This window comes from Carlito syrichta, unplaced genomic scaffold, assembly GCF_000164805.1.
Source record: "Carlito syrichta isolate Samal-C Ts95f unplaced genomic scaffold, Tarsius_syrichta-2.0.1 Scaffold58783, whole genome shotgun sequence".
NCBI lineage: Eukaryota > Metazoa > Chordata > Mammalia > Primates > Tarsiidae > Carlito > Carlito syrichta.
This window is the reverse complement of record NW_007002879.1, coordinates 232,554-257,912: the sequence shown is the minus strand read 5'-3', so window position 1 is coordinate 257,912 and position 25,359 is coordinate 232,554. Positions and strand designations below refer to the sequence as shown.

Sequence of the window (25,359 nt, the reverse complement as noted above, 5' to 3'; positions counted from 1 at the left end):
ACACATACACACACACACACACACACACACACACACACACACACACACACACAGACACACTTTAATTATTTAGGACTACTTTACTACTTAGTAATTAAAGCTATAAAAGATAAATTCTGACAATGTCTTTATAAAGTACTTTTCAATACGAGAGGAAGAAGCAGTCAAAGTATGGCTACTATTTAGCAGGCAACAGAAGGGATATTGGATTATTATAAAGAAGGTGCCAAAAATGTATACACATTTTAAGAAAGAAAAAAAAAGCTATATTAAGATTGTAATACTCAATATATACCGATAACAAAAGATGAATACAAGTCACATTTGATTTCTGCAATTACAAGAGGTGCTCAAAGTGGTTATCATCAGTGTCCAGGCACTTCTGATTACAGCCAACTCCTGCAGGACTTGTTGCTGTGTGAGACCTCATGGATCTTCCATTGCACACATAACATACAGTACTATGCGTCTCAAACTTATCACGAATGCATGCAATTGTTAGGCGTGTTGGAAATTCTGCTGCCTACTAATGCTTCCATTGTTGAACAACCACAATGTTCTCAAATTTCAAATACCACTCCAAAATGGTATTGTGCCTCCTTGAACAACAACCATACTTCCTCCTTTTTCTTTTGACTGTCTTGCCTGTTGAATGCTGATGCTAGCATTCATTCGATTAATGCCATCCTCTGAGCAAATGTCATACTACACATTTCTACCATAATTCAATTCAACTTTGAAATGTAATACATAGATAACATCTCTTAAAATGTGTATATAGTTTTTGGCACCCTGGTATATAAATATGCTAATCTATATATAATATAATAACTTTATATATATATATGTATATATATATATAAATTTATAAATCCTGGTTTTCTGCGACCCCAGAAATGACTTTTGAATTTTTTTCTCTAATTTTCAATCTATATTTAAAGACTATCTCTGTGAAGGAGAATCAGACTGGTAGTTCTTTCTGAAAAGAACAAATTTATCTGGAGAACTCTGAAGACTACTGAATACATCAATGGCTTCCCTAAATGCTAGGCTCAAAAATTCATCACAAGGAAGTGAAAACTTTCTTTCCCACTCAAATACTAAGTTACTTCTACAGTAGGCTATAATCTCAACATCCAAATAGGATGCAGATGTGGAAACAAGCTCTCATTTTCATATAATATTATTAAGTGATACACAACTTACATGACACAAATGTCATGAATGGGCAGATTTCCAGAGTTCTTTGTGGAACTTATTATTAATTACTAAAATTTGTTCATTACTCACAGTAAGCGAGGCAAGTTGGGAAACATTTTTCACATACAATTTAATACTCATACAACCTGCAAAGCAGACAGCATAACTACCTACGTTTTATAGATAGATAGGTGGATGATTGATTGATAGGTAGGTAGGTAGGTAGGTAGGTAGGTAGGTAGGTAGATAGATAGATAGATAGACAGACAGACACATAGATGGATTAAACAACTTAGGCTCAGGGATGTTAAATAACTTACCCAAGGTCACACAGCTGTAGTAGTGGAACCAGACTTTGAACCCAGACAATCTAACTCCAGGGTTTAAGCTTTAAACATTATAACATATTGCTTCCTCTCATAAAAAATGGTCCTGGAAGTATTGGTATAGCCCAATATGATACTGTGAAAGAATGTACCTCTTGTTTCTGTCTGTTATCAGTATATTGTAGTTGTAAAATGTTCAGCATAGTGTCAGACATAGATTACATATACAAACACATATACCTCACTAAATGGTAACTACAGTAAGAACAAGACTTAGGATTCAAACAGACTTGGGTTTGAATTCTTGTTCTGCTACTTACTGGGACTGTAACATCTATGAGCCTCAGTTTCTCTTTCTGAAAAGTGTGAGCCGGGCTCGGTGGCTCAGCCTGTAATCCCGTGCCTTTGGGAGGCTGAGGTGAGTGGATTGCCTGAGCCCGCGGGTTCGAGACCCGCCTGGGCAGCGAGACCTCATCTCTACAATAAATCAAAAAATCAGCCGGGCGTGGTAGCGTGCGCCTGTAATTCCGGCTACTTGGAAGACTGAGGCGGAAGGATCGCCGGAGCCCAGCAGGTCGAGGCTGCGGTGGCTGGGAGCGGCCACTGCACTCCAGTCTGGGAGACAGAGTGAGACTCCAAGTCAAAAAAAAAAAAAAAGAAAAGTGTGACTAGACATACTTGTTATGAAGCAGTAGTAAAACAATTTTTTTTAATATATGACTATACATAATATTTACATATGTTTATATACAAACATATCTATCACTATATGGTGAATGTGAATGTGTATTCTTTTTTTATTTTTTTGAAAGTAGGATTTATTGAGAGGAAAGAAAAGCTCCCACAGTGGGAGGGCACCCAAAGGGGTTGCCCGTGAATGTGTGTTCTGTGTGTTTTGTACCCAGAACAGGAAACCAAATTCAGAGATTGACGTGACCACAATCATGTCATTTGCAAATAACAAAAAAAGAGTGGTTAATTCAGGTCTTGTGAGTTCATGCTCAAGGTACTTTAAATGTAGTTTGTTTACTATTAAATTATTTTTATTCCTACTGAATTTGTGAAGTTTATTTTTTAAAAAAATTCTCCGTACTCTGTCTGCATTTCTTTTTTTTTAAAAAGGTAGTTCTAGAACACCTAAATACCTTCAGCACAATTTTATATTTCTTTAGAAAGTCCTGAAAGCTTTTACAAGTAAAAAACCTATAGTGTATAAACATTTCAAAATTATGTTTCCTATCCATTCAGAAATATAAAAGATATAAAGTATATTTGTTCTAGTTAGGTAAACTACATTTATATCAATGTATTCTTATATTTCTAGTTGATGTAATAATTTTACCAAATGGATTCCAATGAGGCTGAGAAATGCAGTATTTGTATTAGAAACATGTTTATTTGACTATGGCATTGCATAAATGCCAATATTAAGATCTAGGATATTTTAAAATATCTTATGTTTGGTTACTTTTCTCTTCTCTATTTATAGCTAATTTTCAATTATCCTTATTATTGGAGGAAGAAAATTGGCACAGACAAGTCAGAAGAGAAGATAATAACCAATTCCCAGATTATTATATTTAATTCTGCAATATGTTATGGTTGCATAGTGCCAAAACAAACAGCTTCCATGGAAATAGCTCAATTGAACTACTTATTTGGTATAAAATTGATCTTCTAAAATATCGTGTTGTTTAGTGAATTTAATTATGCCAACTATATTATAAGATTTGTGCTTGTTTTCTTTGTATTTTTCCTTTTAATTTATGACTACTTAAGATAATTACATTAATTCATATCCTTGACACTTCATACTTAGGCTGAATAGAGTAGGGAGTAGTGCGTTTGCTGACAGAGAAAAGCTGTCTAAAAACTGGTAGGAAATGTCCTAGCATAGTAAAATGACTGGTGGAAATTTTTCACTTTAAAGAAAAAATCTCTGCCAGCTTTTATCTTTTTCCCCCATACCTTCTGCTTGATGATCATCTCGTTGATATCTTCAAGGTCACCCACCATCACTCTCTGTGACTTTATAACTCGGTCAAGCAGAGAAAGCCAGTCGGTAAGTTCTGTCCAAGCCCGGTTGAAATCTGCCAGAGCAGGTACCTCCAACAGCAAGGAAGATGGCATTTCTACTTTGGAGATGGCAGTTTCCTTAGTAACCACAGGTTGTGTCACCAGAGTAACAGTCTGACTAGGAGCTAAATATTTTTTTTTTCAAAAAGGAAAAAAGGAAAAAAGAAAAGGAAAATTAGAAAAATAAACTAAAGAACGAATTTCAATAACAATAAATCAATTTTAATTGAAGTGTAACAATTTGAACCAAACTCTTACTTATGACATTACACATCTTTTTCTAACAATGCAGATATTTTATTTAGTAATACATAATAGGAAATTAAGACATTCAACCTTTTCAATAATATGCATTTAACAATCTTTCAAAAGAATTTTGCTTTTCTCATGCTTAGACAAATAATTTAATTTAAATAACCTGTCTCAATAATAATTATATAAATTGTGGAATTAATAAAGAACACAAAAGCATTCAGACTTTTCCAGGTGAATACATTTAACTTTCTTCCCCCCTCATCCAAGGGGAAAAAAAGCAAAAGTAAAGATTGGATAAAATCTTATTTCTGACTTATGAATCTCTTGAATAGGAAGTAAATTACTTTGGAGGTGGGCGCTAGGGAAATCAAAGCCAATAAAATGTTCTTGTCTTAGCTCAGTATTTTATACTGTGATATGTTTATCATATTTTTTCCTCTTCCAGATTGGTAATAAAGTGGCTGGCAGTGAAGAAAAAACGAATTACAATATATTTGGAAAATGAGAGCTAGTAATGTTTTTCTATTTAGCCATGAAACACTGTCACAAGGTCGTTAAATAAATTTTAAATTAATATTAACAGTGTTGAACACTATAGTGTAAGACAGCACATGGTAATGGTCAAGATCTGAAGTCCTAGAGTAAAAATGCCTGGGAGACAATCTTGCTTTCTGCCTTAGGAACACTGGGACCTTGGTTAAGTTATTGAGCCTCTCTAAGCTTCCATTTTATTTATTAGTCAAGAATAAATAGTAATAGGGTAAATGTCATAGAGGTGTGGTTTCAATGACTAATAAAAGCAATGTATATTACAATGCCAGAATCATCATCATCATCATCATCATCATCATCATCATCACATCAATTTCTTCTTCATCACAACAATAATACTAGCACAGTACCTGATGCTAGTAGGTAATCAAGATGTTAGGTATACTGTTTTGATAGACACCTGGTTAATAAGAAACACAGTGATGAACAAATGTGATGAGAAGTGGAAGATAAGGCCTGGGAATGTGAAACACTGGAGGAAAAGATTAGTCAAAGGTCTGTCAGTGGCTCTATATTGCTTGAAGAGGGTTGAACTTGCTGGCGTGAACTGATATTAAATACCAACACATAGCTGCATTATGAAAGGTGAGTGTTGAGGGAAGGAATGCGTAATCAAGTTAATATACAATGGGATCAGAAACATAACCAGGAGACTGGTATTAAATTTTTGTTTTTAAAAAATAGGACTACTTAGCTCAGAAGGGACAGTTTCAGGGAAAGCTGCAAAAGACATCTCAATGGGAGACCTCAGAGGCACAGACAACAGGGGAACTATTTTAGGAACATGAAAAAATGTGCCCTGTTGGATTTTCATTCTGGGGTGGCCATTCATTAAATTTCACTGTTTGTACATTTTTAGGTTGTCTCCTCGTTAGAGCAAAAGATAAGTGGAATGGAGGAACGTTTTTCATCTCTCAAGCACTTCAGGCACACCAAGAGGTTTCTAGAGAAGGAAGAACTAATCCTGAACAAGGCAGAAGGAAAAACTTGTTTGAGATGTCAGCTAGAATTTTTTTAAATGCCAAGAAATAATGACTGAAAGACAGTAATACTAAGGTGATAAAGAAGACATTTGTTTGGCCAGGCGCAGTGGCTCAGGCCTGAAATCCCAGCACTTTGGGAGACCAAGGTGGGAGAATTGCTTGAAATCAGGAGTTCAAGAAGAAATTTTGTTTGTCCAGCCTATCTCACTACTCAGAGGCTCTTTCTAGGAAGAATGAAACATAATGTAAGTCAGAAATAGCATCTGTGATACACAGTCCAGAAGAAGGAAGCATGGAAGCAAACAAGATCTGAAAGTCTTAAAAGAGATTTCAAAAGAGGAGCTAAAAATCCAGAAAGGATGTATGTGTGAGGATGAAAGCAGAGCTAAATTAAAATATCACTGTAGGAGCTAACTACAGAACATGAGACTGACTGAAAAATGTGGACGAATGCTTCTTAAAATAGATACACAATGAATTCTAGGGTAACTTTGTAATTTGGGAGGATATCAAGGTTATGGGAAGTGTCAGACAATGCTGTTTTGTTTTTAATTTGACTTGTTGAAAATTTGGTACTCAAATGAGAACAGAAACATTTTCTTTCTCTAGACTTACTTCTGACTAGCAAAGAAGAACTTAATGAAGTGGAAATGATCATGTCAACTTAAATTTCAATACTGTATAGTGAAGGATGAGAACATAGAAAATGATCGGACTTCAATGAGCAAACCACTGCTTTCTGTAAAGCATATTTGAAAAGAAACAAAGAAAGAAACTCAATTGAAAAGAAAAACCAGAGCCTGAGACTCAAAAAGGGAGAATGATTCAAGATGACTAAGAAGTACAACTATGACATCAAGATGATAGTATCACAAAGTTTTACATTAAAAAAGGAAGAACTAAAATAAAAATAAAGAAAATAAAGAAGCAAAAGTTACTATTTTTTCTTTGCAGCAACATGGATGGAGCTAGAAATCATCATCCTAAGTAAACTGACTCAGAAACAGAAAATCAAACACCGCATATTCTACCTCATATGTGGGAGATAAAGGGTCACAGAGATGGAAATAATAGACACTGGGGACACCAATAAGGAGGGAGGGGTAAAGGACTTAGGGCTCAGAAACTACCTACAGTTCTCAATGTTTACTATCTGAGCAATGGGCCATCTGAGACTCAGTCCCCAAAACTACACAATATGTCCATGTAACAAATATGCATGTGTATCCCCTCAATCGAAAATTAGTGGGAAACTGTCAGGGGAGTGGGGGTGGAATTGGCAGTTGAGGGAAACTGCTAGGGGAGGGAGGGGCATACCTCATCAACAAGGGTGCCTTCATGATCAATGTTTATATACCTCATCCTGAATTGTACCCCACACCTTTGTAATAAAAATTAAATAAAAATTAAAAAAGAAACAAAAATTAGTTGAAGCAGATTCAGAGGAGCATGCAGAGGCCTAGAATTACATCATTCTTTTGGGTCCTAAACACCTTTTAGTCTTTAACATTTTCATACTTAAATCTAATTCTAATTACACTAAAAATAACATAATCTTGCACCACTATTAGGTGTTTTGTTTTTTAATATGTCTAAAGGATAGCTGATAGTAGTTGAGAGCTGGAATATAAAGTCAGAAACTTTGGGTCTCAAGGTGGATACTATGTCATATAAAGTAGATAGAGCCTAATATTCATCCACCTCACACATTTCATCAGGGTCAATCCTGTTCAAAACAATACTATTTAAAATATTTTGCATTTCCTAAAAATACTTTCCTCTAGATTCACACATGTATATATTTTTATTATTATGCAAAGTGTTTCAAAGGAGAGATTTTGAGGTCTTGAATATATTTATCTTATTTTATTATGTATATCATATTAACTCACACTATTTTTTCAGATGCATTTGCCTTTGTCCAAAAGAAAGAGGATTTTTCTTTTCCACCATGTCATGTTACTAGAAATATATGCAAATCACCTTGTTAGGTAAAATTTAGGCTAGTCAGATTTGCAAGGGGGGAGTTTCAGCGGTTTTGCACAGTCTAAGCAACAGGTTCTTGACTCTTAAGGGTCAGGCAGGGATATATGGTTGTTCAAGGATATTTTCTGTTAACTAGGTTTTTTGTTTGTTTGTTTGTTTGTTTGTTTTGGTTTTTTTTGAGTTGGAGTCTCACTCTGTCGCCCAGACTGGAGTGCAGTGGCCGCTCCTGGCCACCGCAGCCTTGACCTGCTGGGCTCCGGCGATCCTTTCACCTCAGTCTTCCAAGTAGCCGGAATTACAGGCGCGCGCTACCACGCCCAGCTAATTTTTTGAATTATTGTAGAGATGAGGTCTCGCCAAGTTGCCTAGGCGGGTCTTGAACCCGCAGGCTTAGGCAATCCACTCATCTCAGCCTCCCAAAGCGTGGGATTACAGGCTGAGCCACCGAACCCGGCTAACTAGGTATTTTAAAACACTGAAAATTTTTCCTCAGAGTGTCCGAACCCATAATCTTGATCAGATAAAGATTCAGGATATATAAATTACTTCACATAATTTTCAGCATGATGTTTAGGGATAGGTCTCCGTTCTCCTCACTAAGGAGCATGGGAAATGGCTTGCCCTCCAGCTGGTAGGGATTCTTTTCTTTGGTCCCTATTTAATCCCCCCACAGTCTGATCATTTTGCCTGGACATTCACCCCCAGCCTTAGGCCCCTATTTAACATCACAAGGAGCTGGTCTTGCTTCACCACCTCTCTAACCACCATGGAGGCCAAAGGTATTCTTTTAAAGTCCATTGAAGGAAGCATCTTTTCCTGCTTAGGGTCCTGACTGAAAATAGTCTTTCTGGTATCATGCTATTAAGTGTCCCTCCGGTAAAAAAAGTATTTTTTCCTCAATTCCCTTATGCCAGGACCATACATACTACAATGTACTCAATTATGTTGTATAGATAGGTAGCTAGGCACACACATCATATGTATGTGTGTGTAAAAAAGAAAAAAATATATATATATAGAGAGAGAGATGAAGACAGTTGAGGGAGAGACGGAAAGAGAGGGAACTAACTATTGATGGTTGTAAGCTTAATGTTTCTCATTTACTCATTAGAAAATTAAAATGACCCTACCAAAAATTGTGATTTACTTCCTTAGTTAAGCAGACAGAAAGTCAAGCTCAAAATAGCTGAAATGCATTGAGTTTGGCACACCAGAATGGTAGCATGTATAACAGTAGGTTTAATATAGTATTGCAAACAACAACTTTGCTCTGAGTATTTTGTTAATTAAAAGATATTGGCTTTAGGAAGGAACTCTAATTTTTTCAAAAGTGTTTGAAGAACATTTCTTTAGTCTAAAAATTTAATTGGCTTCAAGGGTATATGATTAGTCAGACTAACAGCTTTACTTAGAGCTTTAAAGGAGCTACTAAATCTTTTAAAAACACACACACAATGTTTTTGGCATATTTTCCTTTGAAGTAGTCACATGTGGTTCTCCTGTAATTCACAGGTCTCCTCTGGTTGATAAGAAAGCAAGAAGCATATATTCTATGTCTAGCTTTGTTGCATAAATGGGAGAACTTTTTCTGTTTGCTTCACTTTTATACTTGGAAAAATTCTGTCAATTTACTAAATGATAAGTTACTGAACTCACACTGACAATTATATGAGGGAGCATCTAAAAAGTGTTGCTAATTATTCCCTTCCTCCTCATCATTCTATGTAAAGAGAAGATAGCAATGGTATATGTGGGCAAATTGCCTTACTGTTTAATAATACGGGATATAGAAAAGATTGTTAGCTACTCGCATTTCACCAATAGACAAAATAACTACTCCATGTAAGAAATATTGGGGAATGTTTTTTTTTTTTAATATTTGAAAAGATGGCATGTGGCTTACTCAAATATGAAAGAGTTCAAGAGTATTTGTTGACAAAATTAGGAATTACGCCTGACAAGGAAGAATTTCACCTCTTCCCTCTATTTGTAGTTTGTATAAACAGTTTGGAAAAATAAAAACAAATGTTATGAACATATAAACACATTTTTTCTGCATTATTTTCTGTCCCTCTAAAGAGTAAATAAAAATATAAGTCAATCATTGTTCAATTATTCTCATTTTAGCACAATAAGTGCTTGAACTATACATTAGCAAGACTCAGAGAACGGGACTGAAGGATTCATTATAACCATTTGTATTTCTGGATTTTAGACCAAAAAAAAAAATGTTAAGTTTAGGAGCCATGGGCTTGTAAAGCTCAATAATGCAAATTTCTCATGTTTTAATAGATTATTTTCTATTAAGAATATTTGAAAATAAGAAATAAGCAGGCTGGGCACAGTGGCTCAGCCTGCAACCCCAGCACTTTAGGAGGCCGAGGCAAGAGGATTGTTTGAGCCCGGGGTTTCAAGACCAGCCTGGGCAACTTGGTGAGACCTACACCAAGCTACAATAAATCACAAAACTAGTTGGGCATGGTGGTTGTGCGTCTGCAGTTCCAGCTGCTTGGAAGGCTGAGACGGAAGGATCACCTAAGCCCAGCAAGTCGAGGCTGTGGTGGCTGTGATTGTGCCACTGTACTCCAGCCTGAGCGACAGAGTGAGACTCCAACTCAAAAAACAAAACAAAACAAGACAACAACCTCACTTCCTGATTAGCAGGTTCTTTATAAACCCTGTTTTATTTCATTTTTACCAAACATTCTCAGGGTGAGTATTATCCTCATTTCACCAAAAGGTAAAGTAACTTGCTCAGGATCTTACATTAACAAGTGATAATGCCAAGATATTAAGCTTAACAACTACATATATAGTTCTAAGAATCATTGGGTATCAGGTATCTTTGCTATATGGCCCACTCAATATGCAAGAATTATTAATCACTAGAGTATTTTGACTCTAATAGCTAGAGATTACAATACATAGTACCCACAAAATCTATCTAATATCAAATCTAGTTTGGGAGAGAAGATCTCTAGAGCTAGCTATAAAATATGGATTATAACAGTCAAGTGCATGCAGCTTCCTTCCACAACTTACATATTATTCTTGAGAAATATCTCCAACTTCACTTCATCCAAACATGCATCCTTCCTTTACTAATTCAAGTAGAGAAGTAACCTTTGCCACTTTCTTTTTTAGTTTGCATTTTCAAAGTTTCCTTCCATAGCTTATATTATATGAATTCATCCTACATGTACTCAATGAAAAACAGGGTTTCAGCCGGTCTCGGTGGCTCAGCCTGTAATCCCATGCTTTGGGAGGCTGAGGTGAGAGGATTGCCTGAGACCGCGGGTTCAAGACCTGTCTGGGCAAATTGGCGAGACCTCATCTCTACAATAAATCAAAAAAATCAGCCAGGTGTGGTAGCGCGCGCCTGTAGTTCTGGCTACTTGGAAGGCTGAGGTGGAAGGATCGCTGGAGCCCAGCAGGTCGAGTCTGCGGTGGCCGGGAGCATGCCACTGCCCTCCAGCCTGGATGACAGAGTGAGACTCCAAATCAAAAAAAAAAGAAAAACAGGGTTTCTCAACTTCAGCACTATTGACATTTTGTCCTGGATAATTGTTTGCTGTGGGTGGCTGTCCTGTTCATTGTAGGATCAGGATTGCTTATCAGTACCCCTGGCCAAGCACACCTTCCAATTGTGAAAAACAAAAGTGTCTCCAGACACTACCCTGAGGAAAGAAAAACTGCATCTGGTTGAGAATTACTTAATTAAATGGCTCTTCGTTCACATTCTCTCTTTCTCCCTCTCCTTCTCCCTCTCCCTTTCCTTCTCCCACTCCTTTCCTTCCCCCTCCTCCCCACAAGCTTAGATTATATACCTGCTTAGCATCTGACTGGACATCTTTTATGCCTGTCCAATATTGTGCCTTGCTATTTCTCAAAAATAAAAATTGAGAGCAATTTTTAAGTGCTTCTCTTATCCACATGATATTGTGCAGGCACTGAAGAAACAGTAGACACTCAAACCTATTGCTGCTAACAAATAATACATGATATTACACAGAAAAGTCATGGTGAAAAAAAATGACAGCATCTGCAGTGGAGAGTAAATGCTCATAGATTCTTTCTCCTGGCATCTATACTCTTGGAATGAGAGATTCCAGATTCTTCCCTCGAGCTGTAGTCTATTTCTCCACTCCTTGAAAATGAATTGGTCCAGTGACTTATCTTGGCCAATGGGGTATTAGCAAACATGATCCAAGCAGAAACTTGAAAAATGCTTCGACATTAGGCTATGCTTAGAACTTTTGCACCACGATGTCTGTGAACAATGCCTGACTAATAAATAATGATAAGCAGGTGACCCTGTCACCCATATTGTCTCAACTGATAACCGAAAAGTACCAGACATATGAATGCCACATGTGACAACCAACTACCAGCCAGTCATGAAAGGATGAAAGAGCTCAGCTGAAACCATCACCCAGATGATCCCAGCCCTAAGCAGACCCCAGAACAGTAATCTAAAAAATTATTATTTTAAACCACTATATTTAGGGATATTTAGGGGTAGCTTGTAAGACAGCAATAGATAACTGATACACCATCTATTTTTACCTATTAAACACTTGTATAAAAAATAGGATTTAAAATATACCTCCCATTGGCACAGAAATAAAAAAAAGTGCTGATCATGCAAGAGAACACAGATGTAAAAGAAAGCGTCTTCACATTACAATGTGAAAAACAGAATAGAAGATTTGTATAGTCAGGTATGATGCCTGTAAATCAGATAGCTAGTCCTTTACAGATTATTTGAAAAAAAGCAACAACTTTAGTAAAAATTCACTGTTAGTGCTCTTAGAACTTTGCATATGAACAAAGTACAAAATGTAATCATAAGAGCCAAGAAGTTGGCAGCCCAGTACGGAAATTAACGGAAGAAAATTCAGATTAAACCGTAATAAAGACCATGTTATTGACAAAGGGTGATCATCAATTCCAAAACTGATATTAGAATAACATCCCTGTAGCAATTTGAATATAACCAGCTAGAGAACATTGTATAGCTCTCCTTACAGAAAATGTACTGCTATTCTACCAAAATTGTTATGTCTTAAAAAATTCCTGAATTAAAGAATATGTTTTGTTTGGGTTTGTTTGCTGCTCCTACCTGAATATTAGAGACAAGTCTTTGCAATCAATCATGAGCAAAATCAGGTAAGCTGTGTTCTCTACAATATTCAGTCTAAATGCATCTCTCATTTGTTTGGGTAAACTACATTTTTACCCTGAGGAGCAAAATAATTAGTAATGAATTTTTAAGGTTGTAATACACTGAATAAAATCCCCTACCATTTGTCGGGTCTTCATAAACCTCATCCAGCAGACGAGATGACAAGCTACTTAGAGTAAGTGTTAGAATCATCGAAAAAACTCAGTGTCTGACACATAACAGGGTTTTAACCAATATTTGTTGTTTTTATTAATAATAGAATAAGGTGCAAGCTCAATGTATTAAGCAGAGTCCTTAAGTGTAATAACTCTCTCTCTCCACACACACACACACACACACACACACACACACACACACACACACACGCAGGGATTTAGAGTTTCATCAGAGTTTCAATTTGGTGCTTTACACGGTAGAAAAAAGACAAAGGAACCATTAGCTTCAGTATTAAATACTCTTAAACTATAGAATCTCTTTTTGTCTGAATCAACAATAATATTTTATAGTCCTATAAACTTTAAACAGCATAAAATGCCTTTTTAGTCATTTTATTCGTGGGTTCTTCACCACACGACTCTGGTATGGACAGAGAAAGCATTATTACTACCAATTTATAGAACAGAAAACTGAATTTGTATAAATTAAAATATTTCTGCAAGGTCAATATCTGTTTAGATAAAAGATTCTAGGCAACTTGTTTTTTTTTTTAAAGGCTCTGAGGTGAGTACTTTAAAAAGGAATTCATGAAAAACAAATAACTTGATTTAGAAATGAGCAAAGGACTTGAGTAGATATTTCTCCCAAAAATATGAATGGCCAACAAGCATCTAAAAAGATGCTCAGCATCATTAATCATCAAAAAAATGCAAATAAAAACTTAAAACCACAATGAGATACTACTTCACACCCATTAGAATGATCATTATTTAAAAAAAAAGAAAATAGCAAGTATTGGCAAGGATATAGAGAAATTAAAACACTTCTGCACTATTTGTGGGAATGTAAAAAATTGTAGACACTATGGAAAAAGTATGGAGAGTCCATAAAAAATTAAAAATAGAATTACCATATGATCCAGCAATCCCACTTCTGGGTATACAGAATTATTATGGTTCAACTTGTGATTTTTTGACTTTACAATGGTGCAAAGGTGATGTGTACTCATTAAAAAACCATACATTGAATTTTGATCTTTTCCAGGACTAGTGATACACAATATGATACCCTGTCATGATGCTGGGAAGTGGCACTGAGCCACAGCTCCCAAACAGCCATGAAATCACAAGGGCAAACAACCAACACTCTATAGTTCATTGTGTTGCCAGATGATTTTGTCCAACTGCATTCAAATTTAACTATTCTGAGCAAATTTAAGGTAGGCTAGGCTAAGCTCTGATGTTCAGTATGTGAGGTGTTAATGCATTTTTGAGCTATGATACTTTCATCTTACGATGGGTTGATCAGGATCTAACCAAGTGTAAGTCAAGGAGCATCTGTATATAGCCCAAAAGATAAAAAGAGGGACTCAGAGGGATATTTGCACATTTGTTTTCACCACAGCATTATCCACAATTGCCAAGAAATTGAAGTAACCAAAATTTCCATTGATAAGTGAATATAAAAAACATGGTATATACAGACAATGAAATATTTATTATTCAGCCTCAAAAAAGAAAGAAATCCTTTCATATGTTACAACATGGGTGCACCTTGAAGGCACCGTGCTAAGTAAAATAAATCAGTCTCAAAAAGACAAATACTGCATGATTCCACTTATATGATTTACCTAAAAAGTAGTCAAACTTTTAGAAACAAAAAGTAGAACGGTCATTGCCAAGGCTAGGAAGAGGGGGGAAATGAAAATTCTTAAATGGGTATAGAGTTTCCATTTTGCAAAATGAAATCATTCTAGAGATCTATTGCACAACAATGTGTATATAGTTAACACTACTGTACTGTACACTTAACTGATTAAGATGGCAAATTGTATGTTATGTGGGTTTTCTTTACCTTTTCTTTCTTAAGAAAAAGAACATGGCCGGGGAGGGGGGTGGTCATTGGCTCAGTCTGTAATCCCAGCATTTTGAAAGGCCAAGGTGAGAGGATTGCTTGAGTCCAGGTTTTGAGACCAGCCTGGGTAACTTGGTGAGACCTCGTCTCTACAATAAATAAAAAATTAGCTGGGTGTGGTAGCACGGGCCTGTAGTTCCAGCTACTTGGAAGGCCGAGGCGGAAGGATCGCCGGAGCCCAGCAGGTCCATGCTGGGGTGGCGGTGAGTGTGCCACTGCACTCCAGCCTGGGCGACAAAGTAGTACTACAACTCAAAAAAAAAAAAAAAAAAAAGAGAACATATGGACAAGGTAAAGTATGGGTTTTTTTCTTTCCCTTCTGGGTGAAGGAGATTTTAAAAAGAATATCGTAATAAATGCTATCCTATAAATCACAGTAATTCTGATACATTAAGGCTCAATAAAAAATAATTTATTTTAAGTTTTTACTACTCCTACTATGCCAGTTCTTTTTCTCTGTAGTGGATAATATGGTGCTCCATCAAGATTCTCTCCTGGTGTCTATAGACTCACACCACAGATATTAGGGATAATGGGTGTAAATGGATCACAACTTCATTTCTCCCTGTAATCTGCTCTTGGTTAGGACAGGGATACAAGTCCCAGTCCATGTGGCTCAATGTGGGACAACTCTGCAGGACCATCACAGTTCTAATGATCCCGGTCATATGGGCTGAAACCTCAGCAGCAACTGCACTGTGGGTCAGCCTTTTCCTGTGCCCAATACTACTTTCTTCAATTTCTAACATGTAGCAATAATACTTCCCATAAATCTTCTGTGTGCAACTTTTTCTCTCAGAAACTATTTCCAAGGAATCTGATCTATGGCTATATCTCTTTGGTCTGTACACATAATATGTAGTTTGTTTCTAATGCATAAAATACATAAAAGTTACATGATATAACATGATGTTTCCAGTTATTCAATACTGAAGTAATATTGAGTTAATTATTTTTTGGTATCAAATGTTATATAATTCAACTGAATGTTCTAGAAAATGACAAATAATATGCAGATAATCCATGGTATATTTATTGTTTAAGAGTTTTATTGTTAAAGTCAGTTTATAATCCTTGGTTATAATTAAGTTTCAATTTGTCACTTGAGTTGCTGTTTGTTAAGTGAAATATGAACACACCCTGTCACTAAAACACCAAAGATCTTGACAAATCCAAATCCCGAAGTCTTGAACTCTGTTTCCATAATGACACTGGAAATGTAACTGCTATCTTATGTTGATTTGAAGTGATTGTGTTGAGTTGAACTTGGCTTTTAAAGTTCTGGGTCAGTAAACACATTATGAACTGAAAGTATGGAAAACACACTAACTGAAGTAGTAAAACTAGCTCCATAAAAATCAATTTATGTTTTCATTTAAATTGTGGAAAAGCACACCATGTCCAGAAGTGCAATAGCTACCAACCATGCAGTAGAAACCAAAACCAAGGGTAGAAAACAAGTAATACTTACGAAGGGAAAATTGCCTCTTACAATACAAAAATAAAATTATGATGTTTGTGTCTTTAAGGAATCCCCACCAAATAATTTTAATTTCCTTTTGAAAGTAGGAGAGGTTAGCAGTGCAGTATATAATAGTCACCAACAAAAATTAAAAAAAGAAGATGAAGCCGGGCTCGGTGACTCAGCCTGTAATCCTGCGCCTTTGGGAGGCTGAGGTGAGTGGATTGCCTGAGCCCGTGGGTTCGAGACCCGCCTGGGCAGCGAGACCTCATCTCTACAATAAATAAAAAAATCAGCCAGGCATAGTAGCACATGCCTGTAATTCTGGATACTTAGAAGGCTGAGGCGGCGGAAGGATCGCTGGAGCCCAGCAGGTCGAGGGTGCGGTGGCCAGGAGCGGCCACTGCACTCCAGTCTGGGCAACAGAGTGAGACTCCAATTCAAAAAAAAAAAAATCTTTTGATGAATGGATTTAAAGTTAAGAGCGTAAAGAGAGTCTGAGAAACCTGAGAGTTCACAGTTTATGGTTTCTGAAATAGGAGCATATCCTACTTTGTTTATTCAAAAAATATCTGTGAAACTGTACTATTATACAGTTGATTCATTCTGAATTTCCTATTTTTGCTGCTTAGGAAGGGGAAAATCCCATCAGCTCAAGACTAATAGTAATTCCTTTTTAAAAAAATCAGTAAATCATTTAAACCTTGGTTGCATTAGTACTTTTCCCAAGGCATTGTTTTACATAAAATATATGATTTCAAACTTCTGAAATTTATTAAATCTTGTTTTGTGGCCTAACATATGAATTATCCTGAAAAATGTTCCATGTGCACTTGAGGCTATTGTGTATGCGTCTGCTGTTGGATGGAAGGTACTCTATATGTCTGTTAGGTTGATTTGATCTAAAGTGTAGTTAAATTCCAATGCTCCCTTATTAATTTTTTGTCTGGATGACCTGTCTATTGCTGAATGTAGAGTATTGAAGCCACCTACTGTTACTGTATTGTAGTCTATTTTTTTCAGATCTCTTTATATTTGCTTTATATATTTAGGTGTTCCAACATTGGGCACATATACTTTCACAATTGTTACATAATTTTAATGATTCACCCTTTGATCCTTTTATAGTGACCTGCTTTTGGTTTTTCACAATTTTTGATTTAAAGCTTAATTTGTCTGACATAAGTAAAGTTATCTCCTGTTCTTTTATTGGCTTTCATTTACATAGAATATCTTTTTCTATCCCTTTTCTTTCAGTTTATGTACATTTTTAACAATGAAGTGAGTCTCTTTTAGGCAGTATATAGTTGGTCTTATTCTAGTATCCATTTGGTTACTCTATATCTTTAGGTTGGTGATTAATCTATTTACATTCAAAGTAATTATTGATGGGTAAGGATTTACTACTGTCATTTAAAAAATGTTTCTGGTTGTTTTGTTGCTCTTTTGTTCCTTTCTCTCTTCTTTGCTGTCTTCCTTTGTGGTTTGATAGTTTTCTGTAATGGTATGGTTTGACTCCCTATTTTTTACCTTTTTTGTACATACTATAGGTGTTTGCTGTGTGATACCATGAGGCTTACATACAACATCTTATACTTATAAGAGCCTATTAAGTTGATAATAACTTAACCTTGATAGCATACAAAACTCTACACTTTTACTCCTGTCATCCTACATTTTATAATTTTAAGGTCACAACTTAGATCTTTTTATAAGTTGCTTTCTTTAACAAATTATTGTAGCTCTAGTTGTTTTTAAGAGGGATTAGACCAAATTTTACATTTTAAAATGTTACTTGAAAGTACACTTTTGAATGAAGTTATATTTAAGATTCAACTATTGGAAGGTAAAGTTCATTACACAGTCCAGAATGGAAAACATGCTATTTTTTTCATTAGGAGAAAAGTAATAATCCCTAAAATTTATGCTTTCTTTATTCCAAGATATTAAGTAAGAAGTGAAAGTAAAATATATCTCATCTACTGTTAGAATTAGTTTGTTTAAAGTACAATCCACTATTTTAAAGCAAAAAAATAAGAAAATAAAGGGGGGAAATTTTTATTAAGTTATATGTTACAGAATCTCTAGTTTACTTCATGAAAGTAAGTCACATGAAAGAAGTCAAATAAATCTAATTGGAACAACACTAACTCTTATCTAGGGTTTATCAAACTAAAGAAAATAGAAAGAAATTATGCATCTTTGAGAAACATAACTACTAAATATTGATGGAAATTATATATATACATATAATTTTGAATTGGTAAAATTATTTATTTTTGTCCTGTAATATGGTAAAAAGAATGAAAAATAAGTCACCAAAGCTGTTTCCTACTTTCATTCTAGCTCAAAGACATGAGTATGCGATTCTTGACAGTTATTCTTATGCAAAAATATAATTTCTATTTATTTTACTTCTATAAATTTAACACATAAAACATCTTTTCTGTGGAACAGAAGAACCTGAATAGAAGCAAAGAACTAGGCAGAAGGGCCAATCACAAAAGGAAAACCAGGGTCAGATTACAACTTGGGACCTAATATTCTCATTCGAGTTGATGTAAAAATGAAAATAAGGACATGTGAACTGAAGTACTCAGAGACTGTAGTGCTAAAATGAACACTCCTCTGCTACTGACATTGGGGGCCTGTGGTTACCACAGTTAGATGACTTGAATATGTTTTTTTTTTTACTGAGTTGGAGTCTCACTCTGTCACCCAGACTGGAGTGCAGTGGCCGCTTCCGGCCACCGCAGCCTCGACCTGCTGGGCTCCGGCGATCCTTCCACTTCAGCCTTCCAAGTAGCTGGAACTACAGGCACGTGCTACCATGCCCAGCTGGTTTTTTGATTTATTGTAGAGATGAGGTCTCGCCAAGTTGCCCAGACGGTCTCGAACCCGTGGGCTCAGGCAATCCACTCACCTCGGCCTCCCAAAGTGCTGGGATTACAGGCTGAGCCACCGAGCCCAGCCGAATATGTGAATCAATAACATTTCAGGACTCTTTCATGCATCTCTTTCCAGGAATTTTATTTTGGGGCTTAATGAATCAGATTCTACTATAGGCTTATGATAAAAATGAGTAAGTAAATTATTTTATAAAAATGTAAGTTATCCAGTCCTCTTCCAACATATACACAATGGAATATTACGCAGTCATAAAAAAGGACAAAATTACGAACTTTGCTGCAACTTGGATGGACTTAGAGGCTATAATCCTGAGTGATCTATCATAGAAACAAAGAACTACGTTTCAAATGTTCTCACTCATAAGTGGACGTGAACAACTATCATGATAGTGTAAGAAAGGGATAGGAAGTAGTGGGAAACTGCTGGGGGTGGGGCACACCTCATCAACAAGGGTACTTGCATAATGAACATTTGTATACCTAACCCTAAACTGTACCCCACATCTTTAAAACTAAAAATAAAAAAAATATGTTATCAATAATTTAATTTCCAATTTTTAATTCCATGTAAATACATGTTATAGTAATCTGAAAAGTTCTTCAGGAAGGTTAATTTATATTCTACTTCTGAAGCCACTGATGCTACATCTGGCAGTATTACGTTGCCTCATTTGGAAGGAAAACCATCATTTAACAATTAAGGAATTCAAGGCCCAAAATACAAATTGGTTTGCCCAAATCCCCCAGCCCCTAGCCAGGGAAAGACCAAATGAGGACCAGATATCAGGCTTATGAATTCCCAACCTAGTGATCTTTTAACTGTGCCAGTGGTTTACCAAAAAAAGTCATATGCCTCTACATAATAATTAGAGATCTGGCATGAATAGATTGAGAAAAATTGTGGTAAAAATAATCCTTTTTTTTTGAGTCTGAGTCTCACTCTGTCGCCCAGGCTGCAGTGCAGTGGCACACTCATGGCCACTGCAGCCTCGATGTACTGGGTTCAGGTGCTCCTTCTGCCTCGGTCTTCTGAGTAGCTGGAACTATAGGTGTGTGACACCACACCTGACTAATTTTTTTAATCTATTGTAGAGACGAGGTCTTGCTGAGTTGCCCAGGCTAGTCTCGAACCCCTGGGCTCAGCAATCCTCTCAACCCCACCTTCCAAAGTGTTGGGATTGCAGACATAAGCTACTGCACCCCACAATAATGTTATTCTAAATTCAGTAGTATTTAATATGATTTGTATGTTACTAATTTCATTATTATTTTCATCACTTTAAAAACATTTATTACATATATGTGGGTGATGCATCCCTGATTTAATCCACAGACAACACTTGAGATGCTCACAGAATTAAGAATTCCTTTCAATAATCCTGGGAAATATTAGATACCTCCAGTCTACAGGCTGAGAACCTCTATAATGCTGGCTTCTGCCTCATGATATCACTCTGACCAAATATTTTCAAAAGTCACATTCCTTACCCTTGCAGTTTATTTCACTTTTAGTGTACCAAACAATGTTATCACAATCATTTGAAGATGGGTTGTGTCATAGATATAAAAGATCTAAATTTTCTAAATAGTTTATATGCTTTATAAATTAGAACAGATTAAAGACTGTCATTATAACAGTACTCTCACATTCTAACGTACTTTTCTGAGTGAGTCAATGAGAGTGGGCACAGTCAGAGTTAGCATGCTTGAATTAGGCTATTTTACTTCATTCACTTTTATGTATATGAAGGTCTAAGTGAATACTACTAAGTGGGTAAGTGACTATCATCATCATGTGTGATGAAATTGATGAGGTATGGATGAGATGACAAAGGCTGAGAAACACCATAGGACCAGGAACAGATACCTGAATTTACCTTTACTCTACTTATAGAAAGTGGTTTCTTACTACTTACTCCAAATGCACACGATGTCGCAAACGAGCTAGTCTCTTCATGTAATACTCAATATGCTTCCATTCTTTACAAATTAAATTTGTCCATGCTGTTCCTTGAACTTAAGTATCTTCCTCACCTATTTTAGTCCTTCCTATTCTTTATGAACAGACTCTAACTTCTGTGAAGTCTTTGTTGACAACTCCAGTTATTCTCCTTCTCTGAACTCCTGTGTTGATTTTGGTCTTAGGTCAAGAGGCTTTGTATGTTTGATCACATGCTTTTTCATATGACTATTTACTGTTCCAATTGCAAAACTCTGGAATTGGAAAAAATGTGGAAATTCCAATGCTGAACTTTAAAATCTGTCACCTCTGAGCATTGTAAATCTTAAACTAAAATGCTTTGCATGTAATTCAATAGACCCTTGATATTCTCAAGAGGTATGTCCAAGACTTTGTAATCAAAAAACAGATTTGTGTGGTCAGCTAAGCTTACTTGGAAGTTAAGGAATTCATTCCCACCCAAAAGTTTCTCAGTACATGAAAGTGCTAGAAGCTTTATATATTAGAACCATCCAAATATCCAATACAACAGATGCTATTAAACCTATTGGAAATCACTACATATCATGGACCTTACGAAAGTAATTTTTTTATCACTTCATATGAGTTTTTAGCTTAGGACAATGTTTTACCATTTCTTATTTAGATTATGAAAAGAATTACATTACTTATTTTAAAAATTATTTCTTAGTCTATTAAGTCATTCTGATTATCTGCACTAAAGCAAAATTTTCAAAACTTAAAGTAGTTATCAAAATATGTTCTAGCATTACAAGCCAACATGGAGCTCATACTATTATTTAATCTATTTTCCAAAGGGAAATAATGGATTAATGAATGAGAAAGCATTTTTATTGTGACTTTGACTGTCTAAAATTTGCCTAAGAGAATGGCTTTCATTTAAATACACTCATGGAATAATTACTAACTGGTGAAGGGCCTGATGCCTATTTAGTAACAGAAATATGTAGATGAGTATATTGATACAGAGGCTTTTTGACTTACAACAGGGTTATGCTTCACTAAACCCATCATAAGTTGAAAACATCGTAAGGTGAATATGCATTTAATACCTAGCTTACCGAATATCATTGTTTAGCCTAATCTACCTTATACATGCTCAGAACACTTACGTTAATTTACAGTTGGGCAAAATCATCTGACACAAAGTCTATTTTCTAACAAAGTGTAATTTATTAAATACTGTACGGAACATAAAAAACAGAATACAGAACATGTATGGGCACTTCAAGTATGGTTCCCACTGGATGCATATTGCTTTCGCATCATCAACAAGTTGAAAAATCCTAAATCGAACCACTGAAGTTGAACCCTCTTAAGTTGGGAGCCCTCTGTATATTTCTTTATTTCCAAGGCTTTCTTGAGAAAGAAATAGTCAAGGTATTATCATGCATATTAAACTGTGAACCTATTTGGTAACAAAGGAAAATTATATTTTAGATAAATCAGCACTTGTCCTTCTATTACACAGAAAGCACTAAAAGGTTTATTCTTTAGGATTAAATGCTAAGAAAGCTAGACAGGTACAGTATACATACATGTTTTCCTGCCAATTCCATGTTTTCAGAGAAAAACTCTGACATTGTATTATCTGAGACTATAACACAGTTGGACTGGTTCAAACTAACACTAGCTTAAGGGAAGTGGTGTTAAAATTGATTGAAGATTATAGTATATGACTAAAATCTTGGGCATCATTAATAAAGCTCACTCTACTTGGACTTATTGCTCTATTCATATCCTTTCTGGAAGATAAACTACCTTAAAATCCAGGACCCGATAGCAATATACTATTATTGCGGAGTTGCCATGAAACATTCTTGGGGCTGTGATCTGGATGATTGAGAGGACCACTAAATGCTGAAAAGTAGATGTGACCAGGGAATGGCCTGGCTGTTTGCCAGTGTAAGAAATAACTGATATCGACATTAAGCAGTAGCTGAAGAATCTTTTAATAGTTTAGGCGCTTTTTCCTAAATCCTCCAGTTATGCTTTACTGATTAAATTATTAAGAATCTCTGATTTAGCTATTTCATATTTTAGATGCAAGTGAAGATGTTTGGAAATCATTTCCATTATTCATGGTTTCTTGTTTTTCAAAATTAAACTTATAGGATGCTGAGATAATCCCTTTTCATTAGGTCTGCAGAAACTGAGAATAAAACAAAAAAACTGAATAGCTGCATGGAAGTTTCATTTTTCTTGACAATACTGAATTATAAGCAGGGTCCTTTTTTTTCCTTAGCTGAGCTATATACATTCCAATTAATGTTGTTAAACCAATTGTTTAAAAAATGGCCAGAGACTCCTATTAATCTTTATCTCTAGGCCAGGATATGATTGAGCCAAAGGTCAGATAAGGATAAGACATTAAATTTAGGATGAGCTTCTCAATGTGAATGACTATACTGTATATGATTAATTCTAATAAAAATATTTCTGCTTGCCATCTAGTTTATAATAACTTGCAGACAAGATTATCTTTCTATAGGTTCACTGAACAAATATTCGTTGAATACATTTGGGTCCAACATCACACCAACGGAGTGAATATCGTTGGTGACTTAAACAACAGTCATTCACAGATACTCCTACACCGACTCTGAAATTATGTTCCTAGGAAAATCCCAATTGTCTTCAAGATTTTATGGACTCTATCCCCAGTTCCAGAAGTGGATTTAGATTCACCTACAGTTTAGATTCTAAGCCAATCAAGGTAATCTCATTTTTTTACTTTGGTTCAGGATCCCAAAATTTAAATCAACCACCTCATGGCATCAGACTGAATCAACAATAGTAAATAACATTCATATCTATTATATATAGTAATGATGTGTAATGTGCATCATTAATGCAGTAGTAGATACATAACCATATTGTCCTGATCTGATTGAAGGAAAATTATCTGAATCTATCCTTGAGGTAGGAGTTTCTTTCTCACACAGTAACAAAAAATCATGTTGCCCATTTGTTGCTGGCATTCATCGTGAAACCCGGAGGGCAACTAGTGAGGAGGTCAAGGCTGACACAGAGGGGAAATCAGGACAGAAAAAAATCATAGAGAAAGAGAATAGAGCTCTACTCATGCTTTGTCTGGGGCCTGCTTCAACCTCTGAACTTCCAGTTACGGGAGGTGAATTATTTTTATTGTTAAAACTACCTTGAACATGCATTCCCTTTCTTGTTGCCCAATAGCAGCCTAACTATTAAATGAGCCACTGGGATTGCAAAATAAGTGATACATCATTCCTGCATTTAATAAGTTTCTATTCTAGCGGGAGATATATATATATATATATACCAACAATATATTTCGATAAAATATTATGATACTTGCTGAAACTGGATAAATATTAAAATGGTAACATAGAAAGAAAAGCACCCGCATTCCCCTGGAGCACGGAGCAAGAAGGAAGGTACTCACACAAATAATATTTTGAGCTAAGAATTCAAGGATGAGTTTACTAAAGAGTCAATTGTGACAAATGTGCTTCTAGCAGAGAGAACAGTATATGTTAAAGTTTAAAGGCAGTAGTTGGTGATTGGGGAGCTAGAAATAGTAGAATATTATTTCATTCATCAAGAGAGAGGTAGAGGGTATAGGAAATAACATAGCCTAGCAGTTACCAAATCGTGAAAGACTTTGTATAACAAGTTGAGAAATTTAGCTTTTATCCTAGAGAAGGAGAACTATCATACAACCTTTAATAATGTAATAAAATTGACATGTTAAAAAGGGTATTTTTAGTGGATGTGCTGTGTGCAAGATAATTTGACAGAGAGGGGAAAATCAGTGAGGAGGATTTGGAGAAGATACTACCTGTATGAATAACAAAAATAAAATGGTGGTGCAGAATGAGAGATAAGAGATTCTAGGGTTATTTTGCTTACAAAATCAATAAGTTTGGTAATTTATTGTGGGGTTTATTATTAAGAAATAAAGAAAATGCCAGATCAACTCCCTGATTTTTATTTTATTTTTATTTATTTATTTATTTTGAGTTGGAGTCTCACTCTGTCGCCCAGACTGGAGTGCAGTGGCCGCTCCCAGCCACCGCAGCCTCGACCTGCTGGGCTCCAGAGATTCTTCCGCCTCAGCTTTCCAAGTAGCCGGAATTACAGGCATGCGCTACCACGGCCGGCTGATTTTTTATTTATTGTAGAGATGAGGTCTCGCTGCCCAGGCGGGTCTCGAACCCGCGGGCTCAGGCAATCCACTCACCTCAGCCTCCAAAAGGTGCGGGATTATAGGCTGAGCCACTGAGCCCGGCTAACTCCCTGATTTTTAACTTGACCAGTTTGGTAGATAGTGTCATCCACTAAAATAGGGAATATAGTTACAGGAATAGATTTTTTTTTTTTTTTTTTGTGTTG

General features: G+C 35.8%; 1 protein-coding gene across 1 annotated transcript in view; it reads right to left on the bottom strand.

Moving 5' to 3' along the window:
- LOC103251561 (dystrophin-like) overlaps nucleotides 1–25,359 on the bottom strand; it is a gene marked incomplete at both ends in the record, with an annotated part of 504,158 nt that overhangs the window by 308,054 nt on the left and 170,745 nt on the right. Inside the window, one exon of the mRNA XM_008050158.1 lies at nucleotides 3,495–3,727. Within this exon, the coding sequence (XP_008048349.1) occupies nucleotides 3,495–3,727 (233 nt within the window). The remainder of the gene's footprint in view (nucleotides 1–3,494; nucleotides 3,728–25,359) is intronic.